At 37.2% G+C, this 19078-nt stretch overlaps 2 protein-coding genes across 2 annotated transcripts; both read right to left on the bottom strand.

Moving 5' to 3' along the window:
• Positions 1–267: 267 nt before the first annotated feature.
• Positions 268–10695, bottom strand: LOC127935159 (histone acetyltransferase KAT2B). Its single transcript, XM_052532788.1, has 18 exons — positions 10161–10695; positions 8706–8844; positions 8303–8448; positions 7505–7591; positions 6988–7169; positions 6471–6662; positions 6295–6392; positions 6081–6206; positions 5428–5567; positions 5114–5322; positions 3982–4108; positions 3768–3878; positions 3529–3672; positions 3291–3405; positions 2537–2567; positions 2399–2462; positions 2221–2305; positions 268–2136 (listed from the first exon to the last, which is right to left on the bottom strand). The coding sequence occupies exons 1-18, from the start codon at positions 10359–10361 to the stop codon at positions 1943–1945; spliced, it is 2391 nt and encodes a 796-aa protein (XP_052388748.1). The 5' UTR covers positions 10362–10695; the 3' UTR covers positions 268–1942.
• Positions 10696–11528: 833 nt separating this feature from the next.
• LOC127935161 (ras-related protein Rab-5A) lies at positions 11529–16744 on the bottom strand. The gene is made up of 6 exons (XM_052532792.1): positions 16576–16744; positions 14189–14421; positions 13961–14112; positions 13719–13841; positions 13539–13632; positions 11529–13127 (listed from the first exon to the last, which is right to left on the bottom strand). Exons 2-6 carry the CDS (start codon positions 14352–14354, stop codon positions 13012–13014), a joined length of 651 nt encoding a protein of 216 aa, XP_052388752.1. The 5' UTR covers positions 14355–14421; positions 16576–16744; the 3' UTR covers positions 11529–13011.
• Between the last annotated feature and the right edge of the window lie 2334 nt (positions 16745–19078).

The following is a 19078-nucleotide window of genomic DNA, read 5'->3' as shown; positions in this document are numbered from 1 at the left end:
TGAAATGATATGATCTTTTAGCCATAAATTAAATGATTTTCTACTCAAATCTCTAGCTTTTATACATTAATGGGAAAATACTATTTATTTTGAGTTAAGAAATCTACAAGCACAGTGTGATGTTGAGTAAGCCCACTGTAATAAAATCTTAGTTTGTCAAACAATTCTAAATAATACAAAAATAACAGTCTTCGGTAAATAGCAGGATCAAAGCACAGACTGACAAGCTGGTGTGGAACACTGCAAAAACAGACAAACAGAGGGACGTTATACTTAAAGGGGTCAGGAACTCTTTTTATTATTATAAATATTATTAAAAAAAGCAAATAAGCTTTCTTTACTTGGCTTTACAGTATTGGAAACACCGTTGAGATCGTTGTGCTACATGGTGAAATGCTAGACTAGACCATGAAGTTTTGCACAAATCCAGGAACTCCAGTCTGTTGACTCATTTTCAGTAAAGACATAAACAGATGCATGCATTTTCTGCAACAAGCTTAAATTGGTCAGTCGACAAAAAATGGCATCCGAATAAATGATATAATATACATAAACGTGTAACAACTCAAGAAATGGATGATTTCTGTATCTAAAAACAAGAGAAAAAAAACAAACATTTGTGCAACATTAACCTCTACTAAAACAAGTCTTAACACAAAAGTAGACATTTCTTTCACATTAGTTGCTTTGAAGATTTAATGATTCTATAAAATATGCTTTGTCTTTAAAAGCAACGGTACAAAGACCTTAAAATAGCTTTATTCCCCGTTCCCCTCAAATGTAGTACAAAGCCCATCTCCTAAGTATTTAAAAATACAAATATTTTAGAAAACAACAATAGTGCGTGTCATTGCATGCTTCATCTTTACATACAAAGACTGTATGATTTCATTAGAAGCACAGCCATAACGATGAAGCATATTAAGACTATTTTCTTTCACTGGACCGGGAATGTTCCTCATTACACCACGTCACATACACTCTCTGGTTAAGACCACAGATGTGCAAGTTTCTGATCAGGAATCTTCCATCTTCTCACTAGTAGTTATCACCATTTCTTTAGGTTTAATAATAAATAAGAGCTCTTTGAAGGTACAATATTAGATAATTAGAGTCATTTTTTCATGGTTAAGTTGTAGGCCACATCCTTCTCTACTATATAAAATATACAGTTTTTCATAAAATGTATCTGTAAAAACAGATTTTCACTATTATATACACAGACTAGCAAGAACACATGCACTCCAAACGCATCCAACCGTACATACAGTAAAATTGTTCCGTAGTTTTGGCAGAAGGAATTTTTAAGACTTTTCACATATGACGGTCACGCGGATATTCACAGGTTCTGAAGACTTCTCTTTAAAGAAATGGTTCACCCGACAATGAAAATGTACTCACCCTCAGACCATCCAGGATGTAGATGTGTATTATGTTCTTCGGAACAGATTTGAGGAAGTTTAGCATTCTGTCACTTGCTCACTAATGGAAGTGAATGGGTGCCGTCAGAATGAGATTTCAAACAAGGTGTTAAAAACATCACAATAATTCACAAGTAACCCACACGACTCCAGTCCAGCGATAAGTACCTTGTGATGCCTTGATGGTTTATTTAATTAATAAGCTGGAATGGTGTGGATTACTCGTGATGCTTTTAACAGATATGTAGACTCTCATTCTGATGGCACCCATTTACTGCTGAAGATCCACTGGTGAGCGAGTGATGTATTGTTAAATTTCTCCAAACTTTTCGGATGAAGAAACAATCTTGGCTGGTCTGAGGTTGAGTACATTTTTAGCAAATTTTAATTTTGGGGTCAACCATTCCTTCAAACGTCTTAATTTCATATAACCCTCCTTTTGATGCGATGAGTTATATAGATGATAAATGTAGAGAAAAAGAGGTAGAGGGGGAAACAGACTACTTGGCCCCCTAGCTGGATTACTTGAGGTTGAGGCCCATCTCTTTGATCTTGGTGTAGAAGAATTTCTCAAGTAGGTTGGCACATTTGTAGTACTCGCTTTCGGGAGGGTTGTACTCTCGGCAGTTAGTGAAGATCCTCTGCATGTCGGCCATGAACAGCTTCCGTGTGGTATAGTAACGACTCTTCAGACGCTCGCTCATCGTCTTCAAGTCTACAATGCACAATAACAGTCAAGCATTTCATGCTCAAAAGTATGAAGCATAACAAGCACTGTGTATAAGTGATCTTTGTGTACCCATAGGGAAGCGGATGACTTGGTAATAACCAGGTGCCTCGTTCTTCTTTACAGGCTCCATGAAGGGCCATGCATTCTGGTGGAACTGCGTAGTACATAATATATTCCTCATTATTCGTTGTATGGTCTTTCATAAATATAGTTTTTGAAAAATGTGGGCACTGCAGATATGCATTACCTTGACCTGCTGTAAGATGTTCTTTAAGGTGCTGTACAACTGGTCTGGATCCTTCAGCTCTTTGCTGTGAAAAATGATGCAAAAATGAAACAAACTACATGTTTCCATAAGATTTGTTTAGCTGTGACTCACACTTACCTCTTCACTAAAGGCTTCCAGCCCGTCTCACCTGTCCAAAGACAAGTAAACAGTAAAATTTCAATTCAATTGATTATTTATTTAATATATTTATTATTATGAAATTGAATCTTAAGTCAAATATTTATTCACTACTGTGGCCCTTGGCCGTGGTAGTTACTTTGCTGTCTATGCAGAGTCAGAAAGCTCTTGGATTTCATCAAAAATGATTGATTTGTGTTCACAAGATGAAAGAAGGTCTTACAGGTTTGGAACGACATGAGGGTGAGTAATTAATTTTCATTTTTGGGTGAACTATCCCTTTAATAAATTTATTTAGCAAAGACTGAAAAGTGACAGGAAATTTTTGATTTCCATGTTAAAGAAATGCTGTTCTTTTGAAGATTCTATTCACCTTAGCATCCTGACAAAAAAAAAAAGTAAGAAACAGCAAAACTGTTGACATTTCTTAACATTGAGAATGCTGAAGAAATGTTTCTTGTGCTGCAACTTAGCATATCAGAATCATTTCTGGACTCGAATCAGGTGACAATGAAGGCTGGAGTAATAACTGCTAAAAATTCAGCTTTGCCATCACTGAACTAAATTACATCTTAAAATATATTCAAATAGAACACATTTAAAAAATATTATCATTACTAAAGAATTATTATGATTTGTATAATAAAATACATAAAATATTGTATTCTTCTTTTTATTATTATTATGCATTTATTATTATGTATTTAGTAAAATACATAAAAGTGAGACATACGGATTCCTGGAATGCTCTCAATGGCAATCTGACGAACTCCCTCTTTAAAACAGGACAGGCCAGGGTAGACTTTCCGAATCTGTGCTTGCTTGCGCTCTATAAGCTTCTTAATGATCTGAGAGACAGGGTGAGATAAGAGGTAGAAAACCCTTTAGGCAATAACAGAATGATGAACTGAGTCACCTCTCTGACACACCTCAGATCTCATGCACACACATACACACACACACACACAGACCTCTTTCTGTTTCTTGATGATGACAGAGAACTCAGTGTAAGGGATGCAGGAGTTCAGTTCACAGCCCATGAGTGTGGCCCCCTCGTAGTCTTTAATGTAGCCCACATACTTAGACTTAGGCACTTTAATGTCCTTAGAGAATCCCTGACATAAAGCAAGAAAAACAAAATAAGACATATAATTAAAGTGAAACAAAATCCTCCTTGGCAGCATAATTCACCATCCTCTTTAGCACTGACCTGCTTTTTGAAGTAGCCAATGGCATATTCATCAGCATAGGTGAGAAAGTTGAGAATTTCGTGCTTGATGTGATACTCCTTCAAATGGTTCATGAGGTGAGTTCCATAACCCTTAAGCAGCAATCAAATGAATAAAGATCAAGTTAGCAATGAGTGAGAAAGAATAATAATAAGAATAATGGGAATGCATCACAATATTTATAAGACAACACACCTTGACTTGCTCATTTGAGGTGACGGCACAGAACACAATCTCAGTGAAGCCCTGAGTTGGAAACATCCGGAAACAGATTCCCCCAATAACGCGGCCATCTTTAATCAGAGACAGAGTCTTGTGTTTCCTGTGTAAAGAGGAAGTACATTGACTCATTACAATGTTATGCCACAGTTCACAGATGACAGTAGGTTAACATTAACCAGATCAAACAATTAGAATACAATTGATATCTAAATAAAGTTGACGGTACAAAAGGATAGTCTAACCAAAAGTTTTAATCATTTACTCACTCAAGTTAAGCTTGTTTCTTCTGTTGAACATAAAATAAGATATTTTGAAAAATGATGGTAACTAAACAGTTGCTGGTAGCCACTGTCTTTCACAGTATTTTTTCTCCCACTATGGTAATCAATAGCTACCAAAAACCTCTTTTGTGCTCAACAGAAGAAAGAAACTCATACAGGTTTGGAATAACTTCTGGGTGAGTAAATGATGACAACATTTAAATTTTTGTGTAAACTATCCATTTAACAGTCAACTTGTTAAGTTACAAGTTAAATCTAAAGTTCTGTCATGAAACTCTAGATGGCACAGTCTGATAGGTTCTAACTCATTTTGATATAATGACATCATTCAAATGGCTCAGCTGATTGGCTCTTTTCGTTTCAGAGGCTAATGACGCTTAACATTGAAATACCCGGCTAGGGCTTGCTGTAGCAGTTGCAGCATGCTTCAGAATCCTTCCAACTTCCCCAGCTCCACCTGTATAGATCTGCTACAGGTGGAGTTCATGTATGTTATATATGTTTTTTTTCCGTGTATGTTGTATGTGCAGCAGCAGCAGTATTTCTTACATGTTCACAACAGCATGTCTGTGGATGTATAGGCAGTATCAAGTCCTCGCAGCAGCAGTGTAGCAGATCTATTCCGCCAAGACCAAACACATTAACTCGGTAATGTACATTACAACGCTAAACTGTTGTCAAGTTGTCATGACAGAACTACACCTTTAAAATCTCAGAAAACACCAGATTTCAAGCTTTAATCCTCTATGGCAGGTTTTTCACTAAAGGAATCGGACTATTGATGTCTTAAGTACATTAAAATGGTTAATGGAAAAAAAACATACGGGTCAAAGACGAGGCGTGTGATGTATTCTTTAGGCATACGAGGCAGCTGGTGTGAGAACACATTCTGCAGACCAACAAGCCACATGAGGATCTTCTTATTGGGCTTTTGGTTGAGGGAGTTTCCAATGACATGAAACTCGATGACGCCACGCCTCTCCTCTATTCGAGCAGCTTCATCACGCGCAGAATGAGCTGAGAGAAGACTGGTCTAAGAGAAAAACCGAGTAAAAGATTGTGTTTGCTCTAGTATCTGTGATATGAGCTTTAGCACTGCCATCCATCAGATACAAAATACATAACACACTATGTTTACCTCTGGTCCCAGCATGGCAGTAGGGTCTGTAATGGTAGACATGACTTCATTAATTAATTCCATAGGAATGTCACCGACCACGCGTGGTCGTTTGCTGTCCTCATGAGACAACGGCTCAGAAGGCTTTCGCTTTTCTCCACCTACATATGTGCACATATTTTATATGTTTACTTACATGTCACCTTCATAAAAGAACTGCAAATTTACAGATGTCTTGTTAAATTATTATAATGTTAACTTAAAATCTCAGGAAGCCCCTTAAGTTTAAAAACTGTAATGTTGTAAAATGTCATTACAATTTAAAATAATGGTTTAAAATACTTATTGAAATTTAATTTTTAATTACTCCACATGATCCTTTGTAAATCATTCTAAAATGGCTATAATATTTTAGGAAACTGTGATATATCTTTTTAGGATTCTTTGATCAATTCAGCGTTCAAATGAACAGCATTTATTTGAAATCTTTTGTAAAGTTAAAAAAAATCTTTGATGTCACTGTTGATAAATTTTATGCATCCCTGCTGAATGCAAGTATGATTTCTTAAAAACAAAACGTGTAGTTTTCATCATTAAGACTACATAAATGACAAAGTGATTTTCTAGCAATTCTAATCATTTATTAAATAAAATGTTATAAAATAAGTTAACACCTGGATTGGGCTCCAAAGCGGATGCTGTTTTCCGGGCCGGGCTTACGCTGCCTCCTCCAGCCAGCTCCACTGGGGCGGGACTACTGCTGTTGTACAAGGGGCGGGTTGGGGGTGGAGCACTGATCACTGCACCAATCAGAAAAGAGAAAAGTCTCTTTACATAGCCACGCCACACAGACAACTGATTAAAATGAACTCTAATGCTGCTAATCACCTGTGGGTATCTGTCCACCTGATAAACAGACCATGAAGTCTTCACTCCAGATGGGTGAATTATGACTATAAACCTCTTCCTCCAGCATAGACAGAAACCTGCGCAGAACACACACACATTCACATAATATCGACCTGTTATTCGTGAGGTTTCGGTCTGTGTGTTTGTGTGCTTACTTAGGGAAATGTGTGAGAATGAGAGTGCGTTTCTCAGGTGGCAGTTTGTCTTTCTCCTGCCGGGCCTGTTCCAGAAACTGCTTCCTCATAACAGTGAACACAGAACGCAGAAAACTGCGTCCGAAAATCTGCGTGGCCTCATACCGAGGGAGACTGTCACAGAACTGGGGCACGTTACAATAACACAGCCACCTGCAACACGAACACAAAGAAGACCGGAAATATGTATTAACGGGCTTTTTTAATTGCACCTTTCCTTTAGCCTGTAATATAGCTTTCTGTGCATGTAAATTATCTGCAAAGTTACAAAGGGAGATAATCTCTCCAAAAGATAACCCTTCATGCAAATGTACATGTATTCTAGCAGTCCCAAAAGTAAAATTATGAGCTGTAGTGTAGATTAGCTTTATATGGGCATTTTTAAATATAAATAAGGCCAATTGTTATCTTTAAATGACAATAAGGTACAAAAAAGAAGAGAAAAACTATATCTAGTTTCTCTCTCTAGGGTGGTCACCTGGTGTAATTGACTTTATAACCAGCCACATCATCATCAGGTGCTCTTTGCCTCCTTTGTGAGGGAGTCTCTAGCTGCCAGTAGTTGATCTGGTTGAGGAACATCTTTGCGAGCTCCACAATTGTTTGCCTCTCCTTGGAAGGTAGGTGGCTAAACTTGTACTGCACGAAGTTGTTCACACCCTGCAACAAAAACAACACATGAAAAAAAATATGTATGTGTGACACCAAGAACAAAAGACGTCCGGAATGTTTTTAATGATATCAGAGGTTCTTCAGAAAGTCCCGTTTCATAAGCCGGTTTCAGAATTAAGCTGCTATTGAACTCACAGGAGATTTAACTGTTTTTGCACCTTTACAATTCCTGACACTGACACTATGTTTGAATGTGATGGGATGGAAAAAGCTGACCAAATATTGTTACCGATACTGTTACCATATTCCATTGACAAAATCCATATTGATCATAAATTATTTGTTACCTATGGTGATTACAGCCTTGCAATGTAAGCAGCTACCTGTTCAATGCTTGGTTTTTCAAAAGGTGGGCTTTCCAGAGCTTCTACCACCGGCCTTCCCATCTGCAGGATGCATTTCCGTAGCAACTAAGACATTTTCAACAAATACAAGTAGGTAAAACTGACAAATAGTAGCAAATAGTATAAACACAGCTGAATGTAAATATATATTAATATACACTACTGTTCAAAACTTTCAGGTCACTTTAAAAAAAATAAATTAACACCTCAATTCAGCAACTTAAGAACATATTTAATTGATCAAAAGTTACAGGAAAAACATTTATAATGTTACAAAAGATTTCCATTTCAAACAAATGCTGTTCAAACTTTTCTATTCATCAAAGAATCATGAGAAAATATATCAGCGCTTCCAGATAAAAAATATTAAGAAACACTACTGTTTACAATAGAAATCTAATAAGAAATATTCAGATGAAATCTGAAGCATCATGTTACACTGAAGACTTAATTATTGGCTGCTGAAAATTCAGCTTTGCGTTACAGGAATAAATTATATTCTTAAATATATTAAAATAGAAATCACTTCTTTCAAATTGTACTAATATTTCAAAATATTAATATCTTTACTGTATTTTTTATCAAATAGGTGCAGCCTTGGTAAGCATACAAGATCTATTTAAAAAACATTACAAATCAAATTTTTTTGTAATTACATTAATTGTAAAACGTAAACCTTAAGTGATCGATATTTTTTATATTTCCATAACAGGGAGTCACGCACTGAGGTGCACATAAGCACCACTTCACAATGTGCAACAACACACAAGAACTCACTTTGAACAGAGAAAAGTAAACTTGTTTAGTGTCTGGATCCTCTTCTTTATGGACACATGTGTACAAGTACTCCACATCCAGTACAATTCCAAGCAGTCTGTTCACCTCCTCCTCCGAAACATTCTCCAGGTGAGTCACATGGTCACCTGGCCAGGAACACAAAAGAATACAATTGTGACTTTGTAAGAAGCCTTGCCACTGAATCATAAACAGTACAATATAAAACTGTTGACTGTAAGCAATTGATTAAAAATAAAAACATATTTTTGGAGCTTATTCCAAAATATTCAAATATGTAGTTTCTTGAAAGGGTTATAGATTATACTAAACATCCATTTCTTTACGGATGACAGGAATGGGATTTTATCTTCCAGAATTCTATAATTACACAAACAGTCATTACCGAGGGCGTGGCTGCAGCTTCTACAGGGCTCCTTTAAGTTAACAGCAATTGGCTGCTCAGCCCTGGGCGGGGTTGGAGGGGGCGGAGTTGGTGGTGGGTTTTGACTCTTCCAGCCATTACACTTACAAGCTCCTTCAGCCTGTGTGAGGACAAAACAGATCAGCCACAAAATAAGACCTCACTACATTAGGAATATGTTCATACTAATAAAATAAACATGTTGAAGCACTGCACAGAAACCAATAGAATCTTACATTATTATATCAAAAAAGTGTGCATAGAAAATTCCTATCTATGTTTAATGTGTTTGCAATACTGATGGAGGGCCAAATTACTTTAAATTAATTCATGAAATATATGTTGAAAACATTCATAAACACGCTGGAGTGTGAAAGGTACGGAGGCCCGCACATGACCAAAAAAAAAAATATATATATATATTCTGCATGATTTACCTCGATGTACTAAAATGTGCACATGATTACCATTTCATTCCCTCGATATACTAAATCATGAGCACAACTTATAAATCAAGGGAATGACTTCATAAATTGTCCACACAATTTAGCCTACAATTTTTTTTCCTGCATGCCATGAGCAGGGCTCCATAGAAAGTGACGCCCACTATTGTATGACACACAACAACTGTAACCCTGCAAAGTAAAGTTAAAAGACACAATCTGCCTGTGCTTAAATGAAAAATCAATCCAAAAATAATGAAAAATGAAGGCAAATCTAATGCTAAAATAAAATACAATGGACATTATTCAATTATTTTTGGTCCTTTAATAAGCAATTTAATTGTTTTTACTGTTTTATTAATTTAATTATGTATTTATCGATTTATTTAAATATTTTAGCATTTGAGTAATTTGGCCCTCCACACGTTTCGTGTGTGCCTGATCTGCCAACAATGAGCAGACAACGCCCCCCAGCAACAGACCCCGCCCTCAGTAACAGTCCACGCCCCTTCAGCAGCTGTCATTCTGTCAAAACAAAGACCGCTCTCTCCTCTCGAGTAATAAACTTCAGATTGTGTCTCTAGTTCTGGCAGAACTCCTGCACGAAAGCCCCATGAAACTCTAGTTTGACTTGACAAAATACATTAGAAAAATCTTCGTTCATTGTTAAAAGAAAAAAAAAAATTTACAACCCTCCAAGAGTACCCAATATTCACGTCATGATGCACACTAAGGGAAAACACAGCTGTATTATCGTTGCAGATCACGGAAATGACGAGCTCACTGATATATTTTTTGTTGTGCATTAATTTAAGTGGCTAAAGCACGAAAAAAAAACATGGAAGACAAGGCAATGGCTTTTTGTGCTGTGCTTGCATATTAAAGAGTGTGTAAAGTAAGGAAACAGCTAGTTTCAGCTATCAGATAAACGAATAAAAGTGAGCCTTTCCTTCGCACTGTGCACGTAAACAATGTTTTTATATCTCTAATGTACCTTGCACGAGGAATATACACCGAGTTTCTCCAGTTTCTTCGGACGCGGGGAGGAGCGGAGCTGCGCCTTCTTGACGGCGATACGTGCAGAACCGTCAGAAGCGCCCGAACACTCGGTTCCACCGACACCTGGAGCAGCCGGAGCCGAGCCCGCCGCGCCCACCGCCGGGGAGCCCTGAGGAATCCCCGCGCTCTCCGACATCGAGCCGTCTTCTGCGCTCCGACTCGAATCCTCGAAGTCCGCCCGCTGTAATCGCTCTCTCTACCCTTCAACAGCGGGATCAGACATGGCGTTCATCCCTGCTTTTTTTATTTGACATTGTAAATCTACCTCGTCTCCGCTAGGGGAGGCATACAATGAATATCCCGTTGTGATTCGGAGAGGGATACAAAAATGTCATGTTTCTAAAAGATCCTTTCAAGGTCAAAAACATGAAAAGCATCAGACATGGTTTGTAGAGACATTCTTAAATGACTAGCTCGAAACTTCTCCCCAAAACCTCTCTAAAACCAACCTGACCGGGCCAACGAGCCTGGCTGGTTTAAATGATTTTTATTAGCAGAGATCTGGATGTGCAGCCACTTGCATGAATAACATGCTTGCGATCCAATCAGGGCCTAGTCCTAGTGTCATCTCTTTAATAAACATACTTCAGACCTGCATACCTCTCCAAAACTATTACAAATTGTTTTAGTAATTGAAATAAACCAGAAAATAAAATATAAGGTGAAAATAAAAATAAATAATAATAATAATAATAAAATAAAATTCCATTGCAACTAACTGAAATAATTTTAAGTGAAAGGACTAAACAATTATGAAAATTAAAAGTAAAATAAAAATGAACAATGCATAACCATAAAAAATAATAAAATGTCAAATGCATAAATTACTAAAAAGTAAAATTTTAAATAAACTGAAAATACAAGTACATAAATAATACAAAAATAATGGGATTTAAATACTTATCACCTGTCAACAAAAATAAACAAGGGCAATCATAAAGCAGACAGGTCTCACTAGAAGGAAGTAGGAAAATACTTTGTCATATGAATCTTATCTGCACTCAGCCATAGAATAAAAATCAGTCCTTTATGAGCAAACAAATGTGTTGTGACTCAAGGTACAATTTACTTATTATGGGTCATTATCACAAACAAATGCTATTACACAAGAATCTGCACTGTGATGGCAATTCCACTCAGTGATCAGACTAGAAGTTAATTTGGCCCACTGAACACACAATATTAACAATACCATATATGAGAAATGTATTTGATACATTAACAGTAATATTTAGGTAATTGCATTTTTAATCTCAAAGGGGGAATGCTTAAAAAAAAAAAAGAAAAAAAAGAGAGACAAAAATTTGATGTAGCAGCGAATTTATGTGGTACCAGTATCCTGAAAGGTAGAAGATCAAGAGAATGTTAAAAGAGTATGTGTTGTCCGATACTGGGAAGAAAAGCAGAAGAACTATCATAATCTGTTGATGTGGACACGGTTTAGTGACAAAAACATTTGTGAACGTTTTTGTGAACATTACAAGACAGACCACTAAAGAAAAGCTTTTTTTTTTTTTCTTGTTAATAACACTACATACATTTTTATAAGACCACCATTGATTATAATTTATCCATTTGTGAAAAAGAAACATAACTTCAAACCCCTATCAAAGCAATTCTTGGTTACTGTACAATTGTTTTGTTTTGTTTTTTGTTACATTTTTTATTATTATCTAACTCCTTATCAAGCATTAGTCCTGCAACAGTAAATGGAAAAGACGAATACATTGCAACACCCTATTTACAGTAAATTATTTATATATATTTATATCACTCTGGCTGTACTTGCAAGAGATAATAATCCAGACCAAAAATTAGTGCAAGGCATGGAGTAAGAAACACCTGGGTGAGTTAGAACCAGAAGAATGTGATCAAGAGAGAGTGACTGGTGCATGTCTGTGAAAGGAAAGTTACTTATCGTGTGTAGATGTTTGTTTTTTGTTTAGGCCTTTTATGCCGAATGATAGCACAGCCACATATTCACTCAGTTATAGGACAGTGCCGATAATCCTGCTAAAAACACTGAAGGCTTGCTAACTGGTGAGAGAATAATAAGGGGGCGGGATCTTGGCTATGTGTGTGTGTTTGTGTGGTTAAGAAGGAGGTGGGCTTTTTGCTGGCGTCCCAGCCTCAGGAAGTGGGCAGTCTGCCACTGAACAGAGCTGCTGGGACATCCAGAATCAGAGAGGGAAAGAGCAGGGAAACGAGACGGGGTGGAGCAAAGGGTCGGGTAATTTGTCACGTCCTCTCTCACCATGTGTGCCGTTGTATAAGGTTAAAACTTTGATTTACCTTTTTCAGGCTTTGTAGTGATACATGCATCCACTATTCTGAAAAGTACATTTACATAAAACTAAATCATAAAAAAAAGATGAAAACAGATTTGAGAAAAAGAAGCAAATAGAGTTCTGAATTATGACAGGGCAGGTGAACCCTTGCAGAGGCCCCACCCCTTTATCTTGGTCAGGCAAATGGCATTCAGAGATTTTCTTTTCTTTTTTTTTTCTTTTTTGATTGATGTATGTGACGGCATATATTACAGTTTGGAGACAAGGCATAACCTTAAGCATGAATACAGTAAGAGGCCTGGGTCTTTACAGAAAAACAACAAAACAAAAACACTGTAGATACATGGGTGGGGCAGAGCTTTTGTTACAGCGTAAGAGAGTCGTGGAAAATGGGGAAAGCGGAGGCATTTCATTAGTTAGTCGAAAACCAAGTTGGAGGGCGGGACCTTGCGTTAGTTGTTGCGGTAACAGAGTTTGGTGAGGGGGGGATTTGTTTTGCTAGTTGCTGCAGCAGGGGGCCTTAGTGGGTTGGGCTGTCTCTGTGAGGTCCACGCCCCTACTCCGCCCACTGCTGACTCCGGCAGCTTGGGGCTCATTCTTAGGCAACCTTTTCGCTGAAGAGAAACAAAACAAGAAATTAACACTATAATACTTCTTAATTTAGCTGACTCTATCAGATAAAAAACAGTTATATGTAAAATGTTATTACAGTTTAAAATAACTTTTTTCTATTTTAAAATATTTTCAAATGAAATTTACTCCTGCGATGGCAAAGCAGGATTTTCACACGATGTTTCAGAAATCATTCTAACATGATGATTTGGTGCTCCAGAAACATCTCTTATTATTATCAACGTTCATTTATGCTTTATGACATAAATTTGAAAATCAAATGTAATAATCTATTAATTAATAAAACACCTCAGCACCAAAGCATCACAAAGAATACAATGTTGCATTTACAAGAACTTATAAATACTTTAAATCATCACTAAGCCAGGCTTTACTATAAAATAAAAACTAACCAATGGCCATGAAGATCTCATTGACATTCATGGAGGTCTTTGCTGATGTCTCCATGAACAGCAAACTGTTGTCATCTGCATAAGACTGAGCATCCTGTAGAAATAAAATGGCTCAGGTGAGGGAGATGGCAATGGTCAATGAAATAATAATCTCTGGTCTTGTTGTGAAGTCATGTATACCTGGAAGTCCACAGCTCTCTTGTTGGCAAGGTCAGCCTTGTTTCCAGACAGTGCGATGACAATGTTTGGACTGGCCTGCCTCTGAAGCTCCTTAACCCAGTTCTTTGCTCTTGCAAACGACTCCTTCAAGGGGAAGAAAACAAATGGCACAATAACAGAAGCAGAGATATGACAAACGTGAAAATAATTGGTCATAAATCAATACTGTTCATTCATATAGTGCTTGAGTCAGATCTACTCACTTCATTGGTGATGTCATAAACTACAATGGCCGCCTGGGCACCTCTATAGTACATGGGGGCCAAACTGTGGTAGCGCTCCTGTCCGGCTGTGTCCCAAATCTCAAACTTTACCGTTGTGTCATCTAAGCACACCGTCTGTGTAAGGAAGGCCGCTAGAGGCAAAAGAGAAAAGTCGTTGAGAACACGTTTAAACAGGTACACATACATTTAAAAACAAAAATCCCCTACCTCCTATTGTGCTTTCCTGAAACTCATGAAACTGCCCCTTGACGAAGCGCAGTACAAGGCTGGATTTTCCCACAGCTGATTCTCCTAACAAGACCAGTTTAAACTGGCAGATCTTATTGCCCGCGTTGGACCCGTTGGGGCGTGTTGCTCCTCCCCTATTGGCCATGACAGTCGTCAATCACCCCGTCTCCTTTAAGCGGTCACACACACACTGAGAGCTGTCCCAGTACTGGCTGCACAGGACAACATGTAACCAAAAAAGAGAAATGAAAAAGAGCACTTTCATGTTGACTATAGACAAAGATCTTTTCTTTCTTCTCTTTTTCTCTATTCAGAGCGCTCAAACAGGGAATCGCTCATCTTGGCTATAGCGATAACGGCTAGTAACTCAAATGCTATTTTTGGTTTTTGAGATATGCACGTTTAGACTAAAAACACAGGATTATACAAAAATGTTAATTACAAATCTTGGTCTTTGACAACTACACTGCCAATTACACTGTTTTGCTTCACAATATAATAAATTCACTATAGAATTTCTATGATTTTGCCATTAATGGGTAAGGATTATTGCTTTTATAAGCCATGTCAGCAGTTAGGCTATCTTCATGAGAAAAACAATAAATAATAAAAATCATACAATTAACAAGAAGCTATACAAGACATTTAATGTCACAGTAGAAAAAAAATAAAATAAAACTAAAAACATTCAAGTAATACCTTTAAAAAATACATCAGCTGTCATCCATTGAAGATGAAATGAGAATTAATTTCTAGAGCTCCAACTCAACACACTAAAATACTTTTCTGAAAGATGATGTGACACTGAAGTCTGAAGCACTCAGTTCTACATTGCCATCACAGGAATGAAAAACATTTTAAAATAGATTCAAATAAATGATTAAATATATTCCAAATATCGCTACAGACTGTAAGCATGCACCAAAAACACAGAAAACTGCTGTTTGATTGAACATAACTTAACATTTCTGAAAATCCTTGCAGAAGTAAATTTCTGTACCCATGGTAACCAATTCTAGCACAGAATGTCCTGAGTAAGCAGTCAAAACAAGCATGCTCATTTAGCCCGATGCAACAATTCAACAGCTAGTGAAATATCATGTCACTTCCCAATGAACCTCAGCCTTCGGCGCAACTACACATACCTGAGATCCAATACCAGAGAGACAGGCATCAACTCAAATGACAGTAATAAAACTCCAGGAATCTGATATTTACTGTGGCAGTGACCTCAAAGCTTAAAACAGCAGGGAAAACACTTTCCCTGTCAAAACTGCACAGTTACTGCTATTGTGAAATAGGAGAACATAAAAACAGACCCCTGATGCTTGTGTGGCGTTGCATCATCATAAGCTGATCTTTCTATAAGAGAAAACAAGATCTGCTTTGACACTCGCATCAAAATCAACAACAGGATCTCTATCTGCATAACAGGACATAAACCACCTCCTTAAGAAGCAAGCCTGGTATGTCTGGTTTAAGACGCAAAGCATGCCAAATCTGCTGTTTTCATCCATTTGGTATGTGCAGCAGCTGATACAACAACCACATTTGTCTTTTCACATTTTCTCAGAGTGCACTGGCAAGGCTAACATACAAAATTCCAAAAGCGAAACAAAAAGCACGGTTTATGAAACAAGTCATTGCATTGCTTAAGTCACATCACCTGTGAGAGGTTTTACTCAACTGCTGCTGGTCAGATTGTGGTCTCATTATGACAGGCCGAACAAAAACCAACCTGTGATTTCTGTTGAAAGTTGACACAAAGTCATACGGTCCATGAATCATCCACCCAAAATAAACCTGTATTATCAACACCACAGCACTAGTCTATAAACCTAAAGAAGAGCAAGTCGACATTGGTTAGACTTAAATTCACCCAGCTTAAAAAATTCCTCTATTTTTTATCACACCCCTGAGCCTCAAGCCAAGGGACAAGCAGTCTTGTTCCTCGCAAAGACAGCCCACATCAGGTCAGATGCCAAGTCTGTTAAAACTCAATTATCGGCCATATAAGTTACCTCTAAGCATCAGATAATAACGACGATATAATAAGCTGATAAGAAACTTCAGTTTAACTCCAGCCTTCCCACCCTGTTTGCACCCAAACTGCATTCCCACTTAAGCATCAGCTAAGCAGACCACTAGAAATATAGATACGCGCTTCTAAGGGAACAAAGCTCGGTATAATGTATATATGACGTTGAAGAGTTCAGGTTAGATGACTTATGTACGTTAGGCTGAATAAGGACAAGGGGCCTGTAATATTTTGACGAAATCTAGCAAGCTAAAGTGGCTAACTAGCTTGAGGGATACGCCAATCGAGAAAACGGCACATTCAACGGATCTATTCTGTGTATTTTTACCTGAATGTCAGCCGACAGGTTGCGTGAACTTATTCCCGACGACGGAGCGCTCAAATTCTTGAGATGTTTTCCTTTTTATTGGGGTCAGTTAGTGGGAATTTTACCAACCCCGATCAAGTCTCCTCCTTTCTTTTCTCTCTCGCAACTTCCCCTTTAGAACCAAAACACAAACAAGCGTTTCCGCCCCTCGTGCCACGTCAGATGACACTTCCGCCCTGCAATGACGTGCTTCCTCCGCGTGAAACATCCTCGGTGGATGTTTGAAGCAGTCTGGTTCCCTCTCGAGCTTAACGGATAAATGTCTCCGTGATGTCTTGTTCCCGCTCTCAGGGAACCGAGGTTACGATAGTAACCGGTGATGTTTCTCATACACCTAGCTGTCAGCTTGTTTTACTCTATTTGCTATTATTGAGCTATGATGTTTATTGTATCTATCTATCAGCCATCAGAAACATTCATTCTCACATGCAGTTACAATGTCTATCAACAGATGGCGCAAGGATGCTGTTTTAGGCAAAGATTTTGCTTCAAAAATGTCTGGACAACAACAGCTAAATTTTAGTCAGTTTTGTAGTCAGTCATTTCAGATGTTTAGGCAAAAAAGAAAAAAGAAACCTTGTTCATCGTCATGTTAAACCACCATTGGTTACTTTTTAAATTAATCTATTACTTTTTATGTTCTCTTAGAACGACTTCTTAACCAAACATTGAATATTTACACAAAATAACCAAACAATCTAGCAGTTATTTATGTCATGCAAACCCCTGTGATATGAGAAAAGTGATATAAGAAGATCTGTCTTTTTATGATAAATTATCAGCTGGGTCTAAAGATCGCTGATATTTTGCTTTAACTGCTGGAATGGATATTTCGGGGGAGACAGACAGCTAGTGTTCATTAAAGCAGTCACGATATGCCTTGCAGAGTAAACTTTAATTGTCTTTTAATATGAGATGATACACACGCACATAACCCCCTGACATAGCACTGTATCTGCCATAAATAATAGCCTGGAATGCTTTGGGACAAAAATGAAGATAAATCGGACTACAATGAAATTGGTTCCATGTGTCAAGCAGGGGACAGTTCCCAATGGATCATGGGCAGAAGTCTCATATAAGGTAGGTCTTGAATGATCTAAAGGGGTTCGTTGCCATAATTGAGGCAATTCATCAGATAATTAATCAATAAGCATGGAAAATGCTGAATTTGCTCATATCAATTTATCGGGATTTCATGCTACTGCTCAACTTGATTTAGCCCTGCTTGTTTCTATGTTAATTCTGTCATGTAATAGTCAACTTAATTTATTTTGTTGTAGCATTTGTAATATTCTGGTTATATACTAAGTTTATTTTTAAGCCGTTTAATGCAAATGTGTAAATGGTGATGACTGCATGTCAAACTGCTCTACAGATCTGACGGTGCATAAATGGTTATGCTGATTTTTCAGTTGTTTGTTGAACACTAGCAATCAATTTTTTTTCTGTTACATTTTCTTTCCTGGAAGAAAAAGGTCAATGTTCAGATCTCACCAGCTGGGTTTGTGACCCACTGTGTAACAATTACAAGAGTCTGCTATTGCAATTGCGGCCCCTATGGGGTCTGAAGTAAGCTGCAATAATTGGTCTCAAAAGAATATAGAACTCTTTTGAATATAATGTAATGCAATATCAAATATGAGATTTTTGCAATGCCTGGAGGTATTCCGTCAATGAGACTGATTTTTTTTTTTTTTTTGCTGTAGGGCACAGACAATTCAGATAAAACTGCATATGGATCAGACTATTTAGTTATTATAAAAAATACATTATATATCCAGGCCTTAGTCATTTCTCAGTAAGTGTCAACAATAAATGAAAAACAAAAAGTTAGTTATTCTTTGAGGTGTATTAATAAAATAATTTATAAAGTAAATAAAATAAAATAAAATGTTTTACATTTAATCAATATAAAAGTTATTGAACAAGGTTTTTGCTCATCAGGATTTAAGCAATCATTTACAATATTGAATATTCATGTGTACACAGTAGGGATATCAGATACAACACAGCTGCTTTTGTATCTCAGAAAAAGTATGACATGCAAATTTTAGTAACCTTTACCTTTTAGAACATGTATGCTATGTATTGTACTGTTCTAGCCAATTCCATTTGAATATAAAAATAGGTGTGAAGATAGGTGCTGATGATGTTTTTCATCATGCTTCATGGTGTTATATATTCATGTATTCCTCTGGCAGGTAGTTCATAAGACCTGTAAGTATGGCACTGTGTGAGACATGAAGTACATTATCCTATTAAAATTCAGCATGAAGGAATTACATGCCGAGACCACCGAAAAAATGAGACACATGGTCATGCAGGTCCTTTTGTTCTCTCTCTCTCTCTTCCTCTTCCTCTCTTTTTTGTTTTCATTCACACAAAGTGCTTCAGTTGAAGAGTATTTTCTCTTATATGGCTCTGCATACAGAAAATTTACTCACTCAAGTTTGTGTCTTCA

Source organism: Carassius gibelio, chromosome A19 (genome assembly GCF_023724105.1).
Source record: "Carassius gibelio isolate Cgi1373 ecotype wild population from Czech Republic chromosome A19, carGib1.2-hapl.c, whole genome shotgun sequence".
NCBI lineage: Eukaryota > Metazoa > Chordata > Actinopteri > Cypriniformes > Cyprinidae > Carassius > Carassius gibelio.
The sequence above is the reverse complement of the archived record's forward strand: the minus strand, read 5'-3'. Positions and strand labels throughout refer to the sequence as shown.